This window comes from Suricata suricatta, chromosome 5 (assembly GCF_006229205.1).
Source record: "Suricata suricatta isolate VVHF042 chromosome 5, meerkat_22Aug2017_6uvM2_HiC, whole genome shotgun sequence".
Classification (NCBI taxonomy): Eukaryota; Metazoa; Chordata; class Mammalia; order Carnivora; family Herpestidae; genus Suricata; species Suricata suricatta.
Genome location: NC_043704.1, coordinates 144,479,558 through 144,498,621, shown reverse-complemented (window position 1 = coordinate 144,498,621; position 19,064 = coordinate 144,479,558). Strand labels below are relative to the sequence as shown.

At 47.9% G+C, this 19,064-nt stretch overlaps 1 protein-coding gene across 3 annotated transcripts; it reads right to left on the bottom strand.

The window, feature by feature from the left end:
- Positions 1 to 972: 972 nt before the first annotated feature.
- On the bottom strand, positions 973 to 18,715 carry CMTM7 (CKLF like MARVEL transmembrane domain containing 7). 3 transcript variants are annotated; one of them, XM_029940387.1, is made up of 5 exons: positions 18,602 to 18,715; positions 13,500 to 13,673; positions 6,762 to 6,860; positions 3,871 to 3,952; positions 973 to 1,451 (listed from the first exon to the last, which is right to left on the bottom strand). In XM_029940387.1, the coding sequence occupies exons 1-5, from the start codon at positions 18,626 to 18,628 to the stop codon at positions 1,438 to 1,440; spliced, it is 396 nt and encodes a 131-aa protein (XP_029796247.1). In that variant the 5' UTR covers positions 18,629 to 18,715; the 3' UTR covers positions 973 to 1,437. The 3 variants fall into 3 exon arrangements, with proteins under 3 accessions (XP_029796247.1, XP_029796246.1, XP_029796248.1); XM_029940386.1 differs by lacking the exon at positions 18,602 to 18,715 and adding an exon at positions 14,444 to 14,713; XM_029940388.1 differs by lacking the exon at positions 18,602 to 18,715 and adding an exon at positions 14,315 to 14,334.
- Positions 18,716 to 19,064: the final 349 nt, after the last annotated feature.

Genomic DNA, 19,064 nt, shown 5'->3' with positions numbered 1-19,064 from the left:
CAGCCTTCTACTTTCAGTCTCTGAATTTTAACTACTCTAGGAACCTCCTGGAAGCGGAATCATACAGTGTTTGTCCTTCCGTGTCTGGCTTAATTTTTTTTAAGATTTTTTTTTTTTTTGAGAGACAGAGAACGAGCGGGGGGGGGGGGTCAGACAGAGAGGGGGCCACAGAATCCAAAGCAGGCTCCAGGCTCTGAGCTGTCGGCACAGAGCCCAATGCAGGGCTCAAACCCATGACCATGAGATCATGACCTGAGCCGAAGCTGGATGCTTAGCCAACAGAGGCCCCCAGGCGCCCGTGTCTGGCTTATTTCACTCAGTACAGCATCATCTAGGCTCATCTGTGCTGCAGTAGGTACCAGAATGTCCTTCTTTCTCGAAGGCTGCTTGTGCTGCTCCTGATTCCTTAGGTCTTGTGTGAACAGCACTGGCTTCCAGCCTTAACATCCATTTACTCTGAAAATATGCAAGTCTTGAGGGGCCAATGTCTTCTGCATCCTTTACTGCTCTCATCTCTGGGGAGGTGGGTGGGGTGCACACAGACTGAGGGGCCCCGAGATGCACCAAGTGCTTTCCCATGAGCTTTGTGGGCCCTGTCACTCAACTCCTGGTTTACAGCTTTCTCGTCTAATAAGAAGTCCTAGCGCAACTGGCCAAGTCAATGTTTTTATTACAACACACATGCACACGTGCCCCCCATCCACGTCCACACACACGCTCACACTGGTCATTAAGGCAGAGGCCTGAAAGGAGGCACGCCTCACTTAAGAAAGAGGGTCTGGTCTCCTCAAGAGGGGTTTCTTCCCAGGCTGGATAAAACAGGAGACGGTGTTGTTGTTTTTGCTTTTTTTTCATATTTATTTTTGAGGAAGAGAGCATGAGAAGAGGAGGGGCAGAAAGAGAGGGGGAGACACAGAATCGGAAGCAGGCTCCAGGATCTGAGCTGTCAGCACAGAGCCTGACACAGGGCTCGAACCCATGAACCGTGAGATCATGACCTGAGCCGAAGTCAGATGCTTAACCGACTGAGCCACCCAGGCGCCCCGGAGATGGCTTTGTTTTTATAAGAGGACTTAAGGCAGCTTCACCCCCCTGAGGAATGTGGAGTAAAGCAGGTTTCGGCAGGAAGATTCAGAAACCCCTCCGTGGTGGTAGGGAAGTGGGGTCACCAGTCCCTGAGGCGGTTGGTTCTAAAAGCAGGAGGGAGAGACCCGATTTCCCCGGAGGTGGCTCGTCGTTCCCAGGCGGGGAGGACCATGTTCCAAGGAAGACTGGAAAGGGAGGCTGAGAGAGGCCCGGGAGGCAGGGAGGCCGCCAGAGGCCCTCTGGTGCCCAGCAGTGGGGGCAGGGCTCTGGCGCGGAGCAGAGGGTCCAAAGGCCCTCCCGGGGCCACCCCGACGTTCCGTGCCAGCGCCTCGGGCTGGGCGTAGGGTGTCCTCACACAGCAGCATCTTGGGAAGGAAACAGCCAAGTTAGCCAAGCCGCACACCAGGAGGCTGCCCCGCAGCTCTGCTCAGTGCACGCCTTCCTCCACCCAGCACCAACCGTCCTTGGAATTTGTTTTCTCTTCCTGAATATATTTCTAAAAGAAAAACACATTAGTACAAGGTGGAGGGCGGATTTCTGCCCCTGGTCTTCCCCCCACCAGGCCTATCCTCGGAGGGACGTTCACGGTGTTAGTGGTTTCTGTTGGCTCTTCCTGCATAATTTTAAGTCCTGTATCACCTTGAGATGTTCCCAATCACTTTTACATTCTCTGCTTTTCTCCACTGAGTTTTGCTTTTTTTTTAATTAAAAAAAATTTTGTTTATTTTTGAGAGACAGAATGTGAGTAGGGGAGGGGCAGGGCAGAGGGAAAAGGAGACAGAGAATCTGAAGCAGGCCCCAGGCTCTGAGCGGTTGGCACAGAGCCCGACACGGAGCTTGAACCCATGAACCCGTGAACCGAAGATCATGACCTGAGCCGAAGCCAAGAGTCAAGATGCTTAACCAACTGAGCCACCCAGGCGCCCCCTCATTGATTTTTTCCTTAAACAGCTTTAGCGAGATAAAATCCACCCACCGTACAATTCGCCCACCTAAAGTGCAGGCTCCACAGTTTTCATGTACTCAAGGGACTGGGCGGGCACTGAATGCCACCCTCGTAGACGATTTCATCCCTCCCAGAAGAAACCCTATGCCCATCGGCAGTCACCTCCCCAGCTCCTGCCTCTGGCCTTCCCGCCTCCTTGGATGTGCCTCTGCTGCCCAGTCCGTGCGAACAGAATCCTACAGCCTGTGGTCTCTGGTGACGGGCTCCTTCCCGTCAGCGTCCTGTTCCCTTTTGTCAGTGACTTCTACAGGGAACGGACACTGATGAAAACAACTCAGACATGCACTGTACATGCTCTGATATTCTTTTAGTTGTTTTCTTAAGAGAAAGAAAAAGAACCAGGAAAGGACAGGCTGGGGTAAAGAAAGAAGCGGATTAATCAAAATAACTGAGTCAAGCTCTCAGCAGTGTTCCTTCTAGGAATGCATTCTAGAGATAAAATATCAGGGATGAGTATGGGGATATATTTACAAGGGTGTTCTTTACAATACTGTTTAGCAGCAAAGAATTCACACACACACACACACACACACACACACACACACACACACACAATGACCCCAGAGAGGAGGTGAGTTATGACACAGACATGCATTGGAGTCAATGTAACAGCACAGAGCCGTTAAATGTGATGGAGGGACCCCCGGGTGGCATGGACGGTGAAGTGTTTGACTTCACTGCAGGTCATGGTCTCACAGTTCATGAGTTCTGGCCCCGCGCTGGGCTCTCTGCTGTCAGCACAGAGCCTGCTTCGGATCTTCTGCTTCCCTCTCTCCCTCCCCCTCCCTGGCTCATGCTCTCTCTCAAAAATAAATAAACACTTAAAAGAAAGCGATGTGAGGGGCACCTGGCTGGCTCAGTCCTTAGAGCCACCAACTCTTTTTTTTTTTAATGTTTTTTTATTTATTTTTGAGAGACACAGAGAGATAGCACGAGCAGGGGAGGGTCAGAGAGAGAGGGAGACACAGAATCCAAAGCAGGCTCCAGGCTCTGAGCTGTCAGCACAGAGCCCGACGTGGGGCTTGAACTCACGAACCGTGAGATCATGACCTGAGCCGAAGCCAGTCGCTTAACTGTTTGAGCCACCCAGGTGCCCCTAGAGCAACCAACTCTTGATCTTGGGGTTGTTAAGCTCGAATCCCAGACTGGACATAGAGATTACTCAAAAATAAAATCTAAATACATACATACATAAAATCTTTTTAAAAAATGTGATGGAGAAGAATCCCCAGACATGTGGGGGAAATGCATGATAGGTGGTTAAGTAGGAGAATGAGACCAGGTTATAAAGAATACCTGAAGTCTGAGCCTTTAAATATAAGCAACATATGTATCTGTGTATTTGTCTATCCGTCTATCTATCCATCTGTCCATCCGTCCAACCAGACAGAGGTACTTCCAGCAGAGACACCCAGCAGGTGCTGTTTCTGGGCAGTGTGCTGACATATGGTTTTCATTGGAAATATTTTGTTTCTCTTATTTATATTTTCTAGATTCTCTACACTTTAGTTTTGTCATTAGGGAACCTACTTAAAGAAAATGTCGCACCGGGGCGCCTGGGTGGCTCGGCTGGTTAAGCATCCGACTCTTGATCTCGGCTCAGGTTATGATGCTTCACCATCAGAGGCTGATCTCTGAGGGTGTCCTGCGCTGTCTAAACAGGGCTAGAGCAGAGAGCCTTGGGTCACACCTTTCCGCCCGGGCCTCCACGCCATCCTCCTGCCCCCCAGCAGAGGGGACTTGCAGAGACCATCTGTGTGCAGGCAGCCAGAACTCACCTGTTGACTGGGTCACGCACGAGATCTTGTAGGACATCCATATGCTCGCCAGGCAGAGGAAAGTGGCCACGAAACCGAAGATCTACGCAGGAGAGAGAGCAAAGGAAGTTCCCAGGCGGCCCAGGGCCAACCGCCCGGGCCCTCCGCCCTTCCTGCGCCTGTTTCTGGAGCAGCTTGGCCAGGAGGGAGCCTGGGGAGTCCGTGAGCCGACCACCTGGTCCTTGTTCAGGTGCAGGACCGAGGCCCTGGGTCCCGCTGCCCCCAGCAGGGCGCTGGCCTGCATTGCCTGGCTCTCCTCACCCTCGGCATCCTCACAGCCCACGTCTGGGTTTGTGTCTACAGCTCACCTGCGCCCAGGACACCGTGCTTTAATGATCCTGGGCTAGTGAAAGCAGAAAAGGTGGAATTGTAACTTTTAATTTAGGTTTTAAAATTTCTAATGTTCTGAGGGATCTTACTGATGTGGTAGCCTTGCGTTTCATTCATTAATGGCTTTCTGTGCTGTCTCGCTTTATAGCCATGTGAGAGCCAGAAGCTGAAGCCTCGATTTACAGTCTTATGTTTGCACATATGTAAATAAAGTTAGCCTAAAATACACAGGGCAGCGCACCTTTCTTTTCTGAGGCTCAAGGGGCGGACCTAGCTTGTCTAGGAAAGCTGACCTAGCCCAGTCCAACGTCATTCAAAGATGAGGAACAGGGCGCCCAGAGAGGAAAAGGGCCCCGTGTGAGACCCCCGATGGTGGAGAGAGAAGCAGGCACACACTCTGCTGTCTTTGTCTGAAACTCTGAAGCCTGAAGCCATTTCCTTACTTGTGAACACCAGCAGCTGCAGCAACTATAATTTACTGACCACTTGCTACGTGCCCGCCCGTGTTCTAAGCCCATTAGGTGTGCTGATCCCTTAAACTCCCAGCCCAGTGCCAGCTGGGTGATGCTGTTACCCGCCCGCCCCCGCCGCCCCCATTGGCAGCTGAAGACATGAAAGGACAGCAAGTCAACCAGATTGCTCAGGGCCACAGACCAGCGAGGGCCCGACGTGGGATCTGAACTCTAGGAATCAACTGAACGCTGCTCTATTTTCTTGCCCACGTGTTCCCAGACTTGCAAACGGCCTCCGGTCTGCGACACGAAATAGAAGAGCCAGGAGCAGGCGGACTGTGGGCAGGATTCCCAGGGTTTGGTTTCTCTTTTCAAGCCTGGCCGCCGGTTCACACACGCGGCTGCCCCTGCGGGCCCACACCCGCTCCCTTCCCCCAGGTCCCTCTCCTTGGCTCCCTTTGTACCGATTGTTTATACCACATAATTAGCCTGTTGGAGGCTGTCCTGGCCCCTCATTGTCTGTTCTGCACAATTAGCACATTATATACTATCCTAGTCCCCAACTCTCTGCGCTGCATAATTGAACAGTTTATTATATCGCTACACAATGCCGTTCTGGACAATAATGGCTTGTTTGCTAATTGTTTCGTGTGCCTTGGACTTGACTCCTAAACTAGATTACCATTCTTTCATAAGCAAGGACTGTATCTTTTTATTTCTTCTGGCTCCCCCATGGCCTAGGCTTTGTCCTAGGCACACAGTCAGTGTATGATAAGTGAGGCTCATTGGAATTCTAGGGCTAAGAAACACGGTTATGTGCAACCTGAACCCTAAAACCCAGTGGAAACCTCCCCACGTGGCTCGGAAGCACAGCGGACCCCGGCCGGCCTGCAGTGGGGCAGGTGGGGCCCTACAGGTGGCACCCACTCCTGTCCTTGGGGGGGAGGGGTGGCTGCGGGAGGCACTGCAGGGCCTGCGGGTTGAGAGGCTTGGCTGCCCCCCTCTGTAGCGACGGCGGGCTGCCCCATGCCCACCTGTGTAGGCCGGACCCGACCCCTCGGTGGAGCTCCAGGCACTAAACCACTCCCAACCCAAAGTCTGGAGAATTCAGATAACGTGGACATGAAAGAGCAACTGTCCCCTGGAGCTTTTCTTAAAACTCAAAAACCTCGTCAGTGAGGCATATCAGTACCGGCCCACAGGTCACCCAACTGTACCCAGTTAGCTAAATCCGACATCAGATGGCAGGAATCTATGAATCTTCAAATAATAATAAATACAGGGGCGCCTGGGAGGCTCAGTTAAGTGTCTGACTTCAGCTCAGGTGGTGATCTCACGGTTCGTGAGTTCAAGTCCTGTGTCAGGCTCTGTACTGACAGCTAAGAGCCAGAGGCCTGCTTCGGATTCTGTGTCTCCCTGTCTGTCTGTCCTTCCCCTGCTCGTGCTGTGTGTGTGTCTCTCTCTCAAAAATAATAAACATTAAAAAGTTTTTTAAGTAATAAATACATACCATGTATACGTGTGGTACACACAGACAGCCCCCACAGACTCTATTTTTATACATTTCCATGGTTCTATTCAGGCTATCAGATCGATCCATTTTCACCTGTGAAAGGTCTGGAAGTGTTTCCTGGCCAGAATACTGTGATAAATCAGGACCAGCAAAGCCAGGACTCACGGCAGGGGTCACTAACTGGTCCTGTACCCTTCCCCTGGGCCCTACACAGGCCTCGGAACCTTCGCCCACACAGCACTGAGGTGGCCACGAGCAAATGACTCAAACAGACGTGTGCAATAGCACCGACTGGCCCCGAGTTAAGCAGTGGGAGGGCTGGGCCGCCGGGGCCGTCTGCGTGCACCGGAAGCCCAGAAAATCCGCCTGCTGAGACCCTCTGCTGTGGGCCAAGTTTAAGGCTCTTGGGAGATGGTCGCTGGCTGGATTGAGGTGGGTACCGATGGGTACTTCTCTAGGAAAGAAAGGCCCCAGGAAACACTCCCTTCGCCGCCCCTCAGGAAGAAAATGCACTAGACGTGAATTCATTCAGGAAGTTTCCCCGAGACCGTCCTCACCGCTCCAGCTACCAGTCCGCTCTGGTTGTAACTCTTGGAGGCTGCCAAGATGGAGGCGATGAGGAGGAGCAGGGTACCGATTAAATAGTGCAGAAGTTCCTGGGGACAAAAACAAAGCAAGGCAGTGGGTGAGGAGGGCCATTCCTGGTTCTCAGAGGCAACTGGGCCCAGAAGAGAGGAACCCTGACAGGAGCAGTCAGTTCACAGGCGGCGGAGGCGGAAGGCAGGCCAGGACAAGGCCCCGCAAGCCAGAAAAGGAGCCGGCAGGCAGCCAGAGACGCAATAGCGAGAAAGGACACTTGTCGCGTGAGGAAAGATATCCACCAAGGAAGCCTCCACTCCTGAGAGCGATCTGTAGACGCGACCCTGACGTCTGGCCAAAGCGAAAGCCAACAGCTTCTCACGGCTCCCAGGCTGGAGTTTAAAGGCAGCTCCAGCTCTGAGAAGCAAAGCCCCTCCAAGAGACGTGCGTCTGATGCTTCGGCTTCTGAGAAAGTTCTGGTCTGACGATGTGCTGGCTCTGGTGCCAGGGGCGCCCATCGACTCTGTGAGCAGTTTGTTGGACCAGAGATGCTCGGCCCCTCACACTTGGAGTCAGAGCTTCGAGTGAGGTCAGGGCCCTTCTGTGACGTGCTTGTGGGGGAGGGGCAGCTTGTGGGGGAGGAGCAGCGAGCGTTCGGGCACCTGAGCCTGCGGGTTTTGTCCTCATTTCATCCCACTCTGCTGCGGAGTTTGCTAGCAGGACAGACTCCGCCTGTGCGTCCATCCACCTCCACCCACTCGCCCTCCGTGCTTACGATGGCATCTCCGCAGACCCTGAGTGACCCTGAACTTGGTCATTGAGCAGCAAGGTGACTTCCACCTCATCCTTCCTTCTCCCCATTAGATACCAGATCAGAGGGGGAACTGGGGCTTAGGGCTGTGAGGGGACTCCCGTGGGATCCAGAGTGTATTCCTTCTTAGTTGTCATTGGTGAGGACTGAGGAATCAGTCCTTCATGAAGTTCTGCCCATCAGGGCAGTCACCTATTAAATTCTAGAAAAGCATTCCACTTTTAATCGGCAGCTTCTCTGAAAGCTGTGCAAAAACAAACACCCCCACTTCCCCTTTGCAGACCAGAAAAGGCTATCAGAAGGTAGACCAGAGATTTTGACTGAAGAGCAGGTTAGTAAGTGAAGTTCTCTCCCTCCAGGATTCTCACTCCTAAAGAAAGAGGAATACGACATGGGGTAGGGAAAACTGACTGCAGAGACTCCTAAATGGAGGAGGCCCCAACAGTGCCCCATGGAAGATTCCAGCGTTCTCACCCTCCTCTCCGCCCACCCCATTCTTGTCCCCAGCTTTTCTCTCTCCGGTGCTTGTCCTCTGTCAGCGTCGTTATCAGAGGAGCTTGTTCTCGAAAGAAGCAGAAAGGTGCCATAACTTTGAAAAGGGCCTTCTAACTCAGGAACACAACGGAAAGGTCTCTCAAAATAGCATAGCAGGTAGGAACATTAAATGTGAGTACTTAAACAATCCAATCAAGAAGCAGAGGTTGTCGGGCTGGACTTTTCTTTTAAAAAAAAAGGATCCAACTAGCCTACTGGAGAAAACCTTATATTCAAAGATACAAATAGACTGAAAGTAGAAGGAAGGAAAAGATGTGCCATTCAAATAGCAACCAGAAGAAAACTGGAGGAGTGTCAGACAAATAGATTTTAAAACAAAAAAAAATGTTACCAAAGATAAAGAGGGACATTTTATAATGATGAAAATGTCAATCCATCAGGAAGACAGAACAATTATAAACATGTATGCACCTAATAACAAAGCAACACATGAAGCAAAAACTCAGAAATGAAGGCAGAAGCAAGTAATTAAAAAATAATAGTTGGAGGCTTCAATACCCGACCTTCAACAACGTGTAGAATAATTAGGGAGAAGATCAACAAGGAAATAGAAAACTCAATACTATAAGGAAACTAGACCTAATAGACATCTATAAAACACTGTACCCAACAACAGAATACACATTCTTCTCAAATGCATATAAAATATTCTCCAGGAGACACTATATGCTAAACCATTAAATAAAACTCAATAAGTGAAAGGACAGAAACAACATGAAGTATGTTCTTCAGCTACAAGAGTGAAATGAGAAAGCAATAGCAGGAAGAAATTTGGGAAACCCAGAAATATGTAGAAAATAACACATTCCTGACTAATGGGTCAAAGACAAAATTACAAGGGAAATTAGAACATACTTGAAGATGAATTAAAATGAAGGCATAATATACTAAAATTATGGGATGCAACTAAAGCAGTGCTCAGAAAAAAATTTATAGCTGTACATACCTGTATTAAAAAAGAAGAAAGACTTCAAATTAATGACCTAATCTTTGCCTGAAGACAGCGGAAAAAGAAAAACAAACTAAATCTAAAACACAGAGATAGAGGGGAAAAAAGAACTGGAGCAGAAATTAATGACCTAGAGAACAGACAAACAATAGGGAAAACTAGTGAAACCAACACTAGTTCTTTGAAAAGGTCAACAAAACAGCCAAAAGTTTAGCCTCACTGATTAAGAAAAAAAAGAGAGAAAAGATGACCAGATTCAAATGACTGGAATTAGAAATGAAAGAGGGGACAGCACTATGGCTCTTACAGAGATAAAAGAGATTTTAAAGGAATACTATGAACAACGGTATGCCAGTAAATTAGAAAACTTACATGAAATAGGCATGTTCTTATAAAGACATACCACTGAAAATGACTGAAGCAAAAGTAAACAATCTGAAAAAATCTAAAACAAGTAGAGTTTGAGTTAATAAGAATAATAAATTACCCACAAGAAAAACCAGGCTCAAAAAAAAAAAAAGAAAAAGAAAAACCCAGCTCAGATGTCTTCATTGCAGAAATCTACCAAACATTTGAATAAGAATACCAGGGGCGCCTGGGTCACTCAGTTGGTTAAGGTCTGACTTCGGCTCAGGTCATGATCTCACTGTTCATGGGTTCGAGCCCCGCATCAGGCTCTGTGCTGACAGCTCAGAGCCTGGAGCCTGCTTTGGATTCTGTGTCTCCCTCTCTTTCCCTGCTCCTCCCCTGATCACACTGTCTCTGTCTCTCAAAAGTAAATGTTAAAAAAAATCATTAAAAATAAATAAATAATAATACCAATTCTTCACAAACTCTTCTAAAAAATAGAAGAGGTGGTAACACTTCCCACATTATTCTTTGAGACCAAATTACTGGGATAACAACACCAGACGAAGGTATCACAAGAAAACTATAGACCAGTATCTCTTATGAATACAAATATAAAAATCCTCAATACTCTGCTAGCAAACCAAATCCAGCTACATATAAGCTGAATTATATACAAAATTTATCCCAGGGATGGAAATAATTAGTTCCACATATGAAAGTCATACAATACACTATATTAACAGAATATTAAGGGCAAAACTCACATGATTATCTCAATGGACAAAGGAGCATTTGACAAAAGCTAACACCCTTCATGATAAAAACATTCCACAAAGAAGGACTGGATGTTAACTTTTCCAACCTTATAAATCTCATCTATAAAAACCCACATATATTTCCTCTTAAGCTCAGGAACAAGAGAGTGATGTGTGGTCTTGTCACTTCAATATTCAACTAATTTCTTACAATAAGACAAGAAAATGAAATAAAAGACATCCAGATTGGAAAGGAATATAAAACTATCTCTATTCATAGACAGCACAGTCTTGTATCTAGAAAGGTCTAAGGTCTCTACTAATAGTGTATTGGATCGAAAATGAGTTCAGCAAGGTTAAGGATACAAGATCAATATACAGAAATCACTTGTATTTCTAGCCAATTGGAATGAACAATCCAAAAATTAAATTAAGAAAATAATTACATCTGAAATATCATCAAAAAAATTAGGAACAAGTTTAAGCTCCTCCGTCCAAAATGCACAAAACTTATACTCCGAAAAGTACAACACATTGTTGAAAGAAATTAAACACGATCTAAATAAATGGGAAAACCTCCCAGGTCCCTAAATCATAAAATTTAATGTTGTTAAGACGGCAATACTCTTCAAACTGATCCACAGATTCAGTGCGTTTGCATTAGAATCCCAGCTGATGTCTTGATAGAAACTAAAAGGGTGATTTTTTTTTTTTTAAACACTTATTCCTTTTTGAGAGACAGCGAGACAGAGTGCGAGCAGGGGCAGGGCAGAGAGAGAAGGAGAACACAGAATCAGAAACAGGCTCCAGGCTTCGCGCTGTCAGCACAGAGCCCAATGCAGGGCTTGAACCCATGAACAGTGAGATCATGACCTGAGCTGAAGTCGGACGCTTAAACAACAGCCACCCAGGCACCCCAAAAGCGGATTCTAAGATTCATATGGAATTGCAAAACTCCAAAATAATCCTGACAAAGAACAAATAGAAAGATTCAGAATTCTGAATTTCAAAACTGGCTACAAATCTACAGCAACCAAAACAGTGTAGTAAGATCAATGCAACGAGAGTCCAGATGTAAATCCATATGTTTATGGCCAACTCATTTCCAGCCGGACTCCAAGACAATTCAGTGAGGAAAGAACAGTCTTCCCACAGATGGTGCCCAGACAACTGGATATTTACATTTCAATGTAGCCTTTCCTTCAAAAGAATGAAGTTGAATCCTACCTCACACCACACACAAAAAATTAATTCAAAATAGACCAAATACCTAAATGTAAGAGCTGAAACTATGGAACTCCTTAGAAGAAAACATCGAGGTAAATCTTCATGATCTTGGATTTGGCAATAGCTTTTTAGATTTTATATCAAAAACACCACCAATAGGAGAAAAGTAGTTACATTAGATTTCATCAAAACTAAAAACGTGTGCTTTAATGAACACTATCAAGAAAGTGAAAACGAGGGGTGCCTGGGTGGCGCAGGAGGGTTGATCATCCAACTCTTGGTTTCGGCTCAGGTCATAACCTCACAGTTGTGGGCTCCAGCCCCTCTGTGCTGGCAGTGCAGAGCTACTTGGGATTTCTCTCTCTCTCTCCCTCTCTCTGTGTCCCTGTCCCTCCACGCTCGTGTGCGTGCACGCGCTCTCTCTCTCATGAAATAAACGGCTAAACATTAAGAAAAATTAAGAAAGTGAAAAATAACCAACAGAATGGGACAAAGTATCTGCCAATCATTTATCTGGTAAGGGACTTCTAATTAAAATATCTCTGAGAATTCAGTAATAAAATGACAACCTAATCAAGAAATGGGCAAAGGATCTGAGTAGACATTTCTCTAAAGGAAATACACAAATGGCCAAAAGCCTCATAAAACGATGACTGACCTAAACAGTCTTCAGAGAAATGCAAATCAAAACCATGAGATACCACTTCATACTCGCTAGAGTGAGTAAAATCAGAAAGTCAGAAAGTAACGAGTATTGATAAGGATGTGGAGAAACCGGAACCCGCCTACAGCACCGCTGATGGGAATGTAAAACGGTGTAACCGCTTTGGGAAAAAGTCTGGCAGTTCCTCAAACAACTAGACACAGTTACCAAGGGACCCAGCAATTCCACTCTCGTGTGTATTCCCTAGTGAAGTGAAAACCCATCCGCACAAAACGCGTGTTCGTGAATGTTCACAGCAGCATTATTCATAATGGCCAAAAGGTGGAAACAACCCAAATGTCCACCAGAATACACAGAACGTGCTATATCCTTTCAACGGACTATCCTTGGCTGTTAAAACAATGGAAGTACAGACCCCGGCTACAACACAGAAAAGCCATGAAAACACTCTGCTAAGTGAAAGAAGCCAGTCACAGAAGACCACACGTATGCTTCCATTCCCAGGAAATGTCAAGAAGAGGAAAATTCAGAGAGACAGGAAGTAGATCAGTGGTTGCTTAAGGTTGGAGGGGATGAAAGGTAGGCGGTGACAGCTAAAGGGTATGGAGTTTCTTTCTGAAGCGAAGAACATGTTCTAAAGTCGACTATGATGATGGTTGCACAACTCTGGGAACACAGAAATCTGGAGAATTGGACACTTTAAATGGGCAATTGTATGGCATGTGAAGTGTATGTCAATCAAGCTTATAAAAAAAAAATAATAGAGGGGCGCCTGGGTGGCTCTGTTGGTTAAGTGTCTGACTTCAGCTCAGGTCATGATCTCTCGGTTCATGAGTTCAAGCCCCTCGTTGGGCTCTGTGCTGACAGCTCAGAGCCTGGAGCCTGCTTCAGATTCTGTGTCTTCCTCTCTCTGCCCCTCCCCACCTCATGCTCTGTCTCTTTCTTTCTCTCTCAAAAAATAAACATTAAAAATTTAAAAATAATAGAGTGGGTAGAAAAAACCCTGGAAACTTCTGAAATCTTTCCTGAGACTCTGCTGGTCCCTTTTAGCTGATGAATCTTATTCAGTACTCACAACAGTATAAATACCTATTGCCTCTATGAGCTTCTTCCTCCCACATTCCTCCTCCCAACTCAGACACACATGGCCCATTTTCCGTCACTCAAGAAAATAAGTGCTGAGGCAGCCACTTCCTGTGGCTGGGAAGTGAGTTTTAGAAACCAGCGGACCGAGGCCAAGATGCCCAGCAGACAGCAGGGAGTGCAGGGCTACAGCCGGAAGACGCGAGGAAAGAGGAGGGGAGCGCTGGGGGGCGCAGATGGGACAGATTCTGTTGGGGCTCGGTGTCCCAGCTAATATCCTGGTTTCTGGGTGCCCGGAATCGGGCCGGGCCACGCCCTTACCGACAGCGGCCAGCTGATGCAGGTGAGCACGCGGTAGAGACGGAAGAGGTGCACCAGGTAAAAGACGAGGATCATTATCAAGTTGCAGATGGCGACCACTTCAAAGTAGCTGTAGGCACTGTACCTACTCCACACGGAGCTCCTCACGCAGATGAAGGCAATCAGCAGAGTGACCTGGGACGGAAATACACAGACGTAAGAGAAATGCCTGGCCACAACGGCCACCCAGACGGCCAACAACAGAACACTGAGCCACTGCTGCGATTCAGCTTATCTCCTCTTGGACTGGCTGCAAGGTTGGGAGAGGACACTTTGCCAGAGTGCAGGCCTTTGAAACATGCCAGCTCAGGGCGTCTGGTTGACTCAGTCCATTGAGCGGCCAACTCTGGCTCAGGTCATGATTTCGAGGTTTGTGAGTTTGAGCCCCACGTCGCGCTCTGTGCTGACAGCTCAGAGCCTGGAGTCTGCTTTGAATTCTCTGTCTCCCTTTCTCTCTGCCCCTCCCCCACTCACACTTGGTCTGTCTCTCAAACATAAGATAAACATTAAAACAATTTTTTTTTTATAATTTAAAAAATGCTGGCATAAATGCTGAGGACTGTAGCAAGTAGCTTTGTCCTCTGAGATGAGTTAGGTTGTGCCAGCAGGATGCCTCCTGAGAGACGGGGCAGGTGTGCGGGGAAATAACCAAGCAGAGTCGTTCCGTTTATTTACACAGTAGGCTGAATTGTAGGAAGTTGCCAGTATTTGACTGTTTTTCACCCACAAAGATGGGTGGTATGTCACAACTTAGCAGCTGGCAGACCATAATTTACCATTTACGAACGCCTGATGTACATGATCTCATTGAAGCCTCATAGAAATCTGCCACGGGGAGAAAATCACCCCCCAGGTTCACGCTGGGAAACTGAGGTACACAGGTTCAAGAAGTAGTGCAAAGCTACCCCGCCGATATGCAGTGGAGGTGGGATTTGAACCCAAGTCTGTTGGACTCCAAGGACCCGTTCCTCCATGGCAGGCGCAGAACCGCCTTCCTCATCACAGACCAGGTGAGGGAGGTGGATGCACTGGGAGGCGCTGCGGGGCCCTGGCTGCACGAGGTGGCGCTTGCTCATCACTGGGCCTGGGGCACGTGGCGAGAGCCGAGTGCACTGCTGCATGAACGGACGCGTGTGCAGAAGTAAGAAGATAATGGCCTATCAATGAATTCAGAGGTCAGGTAAGTTACTAGCAACATATGAACACCATGGGGACAGCAGATGCGAAGAAGAGAGAGAAGAGCCCCGGTTTCTGCAAAGGCCACTCAACAAGAACAAAATCTGACTCCACACAGGGAATGAACCGCTGACACACCAGATGTCCGTACCACCCGAGGGTCTGTTTTAAAAGTACAACTAGCTTAGGACAAAGATGATTTTTTATTGCTTCTTTCCTATAGAACAGTGAGCAAAGGTGTGTGTGTGTGTGTGTGTGTGTGTGTGTGTGTGTGAGAGAGAGAGATTTTGGCAATGTCTGGTTTGGTTGTGACAACGATGGGAGGGTGCTACGGGAATCTAGTGGGCACAGGCCAGGGCACCACTAAGCACCCCATAAAGAACAGAGCTGTGCCCACAACGAAGAACTATCTGGTCTCAAATGGGGTCCAGACTATTGTGCTGTCAGGGAAAAATCTGCGGTAGAAAATGGGAGTCAGGGCATCTGGGTGGCTCAGTCAGTTGAGTCTCTGTTCATTTCGGCTCAGGTCATGATCTCCCAGTTCTTGAGTTCAAGCCCCACGTCGGGCTCTGTGCTGACAGTGCAGAGCCTGCTTGGGATTCTCTTTGTCCCTGTCCTGGTCGCTCGCTCTCTCTTTCTGTCTCTCTCAAAACAAATAAACTTTAGAAAAAGAAAAGTAAGAAAAGAAAATTTGAGTCTATAATGAGCGTCAAATCACAAAAATGGATCTAACGCTGATTAAAGTGGTTAGTGAGAAAAACGCTCTACTTTCTCAAGCCCCTCATTTCTAGCCTCTGTCAAACTGCTCTGAGCAGGGACAAAGGCTAGGGAAGAGTCTGGCATGACGAGTGCTCTGCTTGTCGAACCCAAAAGGCAGTGTGCCTCTGACATAGAGGGACCCTCTCCGTTTGCGTATTCCCCTTAGAAAATGAGCAATAAGCGTCATTTTCATTTTTCGGTTCCTCTTGAGCCAGCCAGCCTTCGTGATACAATGATTCATGCCTTGAGGCTGTCTTAGAGCTCCGAGGGGAGCTTTGCTTCACTGGGGACTGTGTGTGATCACCAGGGCTCTGCTGGGTATCAGTCCCCATTCGCAGGCCTCCGGTCCAGGGGCATCCCCACTCGGCGCTGACCCCTCCCTTCAAGGCCTGCCTTAAAATGCAGAGAATTCAGGATTGTGCGGCACGATTCCTAGGCAGAGAGGCAATTTTGTGCCTAATTGGATGCAAAGATTAGAATAATTTGCACAACTCTTCATCTGTGACAGTCACCCCTTTCTCATGGTGACACAGGGATGTGGGAGTTTCCCAATGAACAAAAGGGGTCTGGCAGGTCTTCCCCAGTGAGCTCCCAGGGCTTGAAGCAGGAAGTACATGACTGTTGTACCGCAAACCTGTTTGGGAAACACGCTTGTGAAAGAAGACTTCCCGATCCTGTTCAACTGGCCGAAGGCCGCCTACCTTGTGCTCTTCTGGGAATCCCAACTTCGGAAAACCTCATTTAGACCGCAGATGGTGTGTACTAATGCATGCAACTAAAAGCTTCCTTTTTGTGTAATAATTCATTCATTCCTACTTTAAATGGCCAGCATCGTGGCTAACGTGCTTAAGAAAAAAAAAAAAGATCTGATTGACACCAATCTTTTCAGAACTCAGTTCTAAGACTAGCAGGTAACCTCTGCAAATGCCGGAGACCCCTGAATCCTCAAGATCAGTACGCTGGGGGCAGCCAGGAAGTGAAGCATGAAGAACGAGCAAGACGACCACGGTGAGGAAAAGGCCCTGGGTGCTGGTTCTCCCTCAGCCCAGCCACAGCCCCCTCAAATTTCTTCTTGTTTCCAGCCAGAGAAGCAAACCAAAAGTCACGGCAGAATTCAGACAAACTGCAGCAGGGCTAACTGAAGAAGGCTGAGGCTTCTGGAAGGCGGACGTAGTTCCGTGTAGAAGATCTTAAATGTGATGCCGTCCAAAGGACTAATTGGTGTGTTCTCTAGCTCCTCTGATAAAGATCTGTTCTTTTATATCAAACTGCCATGACAGTGGAAAATAAAATATCTAACACAAATGTACAGGGTTTTCAAAGTACCGTTGCAAGCACCCCAACTCAAAGCCGGGGTCTCACAGACCAGCTGTGGAGCTGTTCAGAATCCCTAGAATCATCTTAGATTAGAAACCACCCCCTTCTCCCCCAAACAGTGTTGTTTCTGACTCTATTCTATCAAAATGCTTACTAGAAAGAAGAGATGATTTTTGTGAAAGCCACAGAGGGTTTAAATTTCACACCTGAAGCATCTCTTGAGAAAAGTGAAGATCCCTCCCACTCACACCCCAGCCTTCTCCCCCGCCCCCCCCCCCCCCCCCCCCCCCCCCCCCCCGCACTGCCAACTCTGGCACTAAAACATCCTGGTCTTAACTTTACAGTAGGCGCCACGCAGCTTCCTCAGGGTCTCAGCCTGGGTGGGTGTCCCTCAAGGAAGAAACAGAATTTTGAAATCTAAGATGGAACATTTCTAGAGAAGACTCAAGAGGCAGTCTTCAGGACAAGCCTTCTTCAGAGCTGGGCAGCAGAAGCCTCCGGTGTGTTCAGGGGGCCCCGTCGCCTGCAGTCTGTGGCCCGGAACATTCTCTCGGCGGGCTGGATCTTCCCGTGCTCCTGCCAGGTCTGGTCTGCTCAGTGTGCCTGCATCGGGCTGAAGATGGCACCAGACGCCTTAGGCTTCGAGAACCCGGCAGTGGAGGTGGGCAGGGCACCTGGCCCCACCTTCTCACAGGGGTTTTCATCCTGACCTTGGAATAACGTTTCAGCGAGGAAGACAGGCAGGGGAACGAGAAGAAGCTGATGAAAGCCAACATCAAAAGGTCTCAGACCCAATTCTAAGAGGCTTTTCTGGAAAAGCCCAGGAGATGAAAGCCAGGCTTGTTCAAAAAGTCAGAGATGGGGCGAGTCCGTGATTGCAAAATGCACTTGGATCTGCAAGGAGGCCCATTAATGACTTTGCTTGGCTGTGGGCTGGCAGAGGAGCAATTTGATAGGTTTCGAACTCTGGCCGAACTCTGCCCTGGGGTGGAGGGGAATCGACCCCCACCTTCCTGTTACAGCCGCCCCCGGTCATCGCCCCCAAACAGCCCTTGTGGAACCTCACTGACACCCACATGCGAGAGTGGCTTATTTCCTCTGCGCCCTCCTTTCACACCAGTATCAGCCTTTTGGTTACAAGCTCCTTCCCATCCTCCCAACCCCCAGCAAACAGTTTTGTTCTGTATCCAAAAATAAAAAATGCCCTTGAAAACACAAAGGGGGGAAATAACCTAAAAGACGTTATGTCAGGGGTCCCCAGGTGCAGGCTGTGAGCAGCCGGCTAATTAATGAATGCACTGGTTTCGGAATCTAACCATGCGGCAAAATACCTTCAGCTTATTAAAAACCAAATGCGCTTGTCTGTGCCGGGTCTGTTTCTGGAAGGAGCCCTAAGAAACCTTAACAGTGGTCACCTCTGGGGAGAGCTGATCATTAGGCGGTTTTTTTAAATGTGCTATTTTCTTTCCTTGTATTATAAAAATCACATATTAAGCTGTGGAAAAGCTAATGACACGTCCTAGAGGCCTTTACTAGCTCATGTACAGATTCACCCTTTTCTTCCAACTGGCTGCGGCTCTAGCTGACCCAGTGTTTCTCAACCTCAGCACTGCTGACAGTGGGGGCTGGACACTGTTTTGGCAGGGGCTGCCCTACATACAGCACGGTTAGCAGCATCCGTCCCCACCCACAGGAGGCCAGGTGCTGCTAAGCACCATCCCAGGTACAATAACCAAAAATGTCTCCAGATGTTGGCAAAGATGGGGGGGGCGGGGGAGGGCGGTGCACTGCATCTGGTCAGGAAGCACTACCTTACACAATCTTTCGCTGTTGGGCATCTGTCACATCTTCAGTTTTTTACTAACACACACAATCCTCCAAACGAATATTCTTGGACGTGCTACTTTCTGCACGTATGAACAGCACTGAAAGGTTCCCAGACGTGTAATTATGAAGTGAAAGCATACTCCCATCGAAGATTTTGATGTTTGCTGCAAAATGCTATCCAAAAAAAAAAAAAAAAAAGATGAATTCCCCTGCATAGAGGATCACATTGATAATCACATTGATTATCATCAGCATTTACAAAGAAAGGAAACGATGCCTTTTGTTTAATCATTTCCCTGATAACTAGTGTGTTCAACTAGGGTTGAATATCCTTTCAAAAGTGTATTATGGATTTGATATTTATATTCTGAATGTTGACGTACTGCCTGTTCTGGATATTGCAAATATATTCTCTCAGCTGCCTTTATTTTTAGTCTTTTGTTGTAC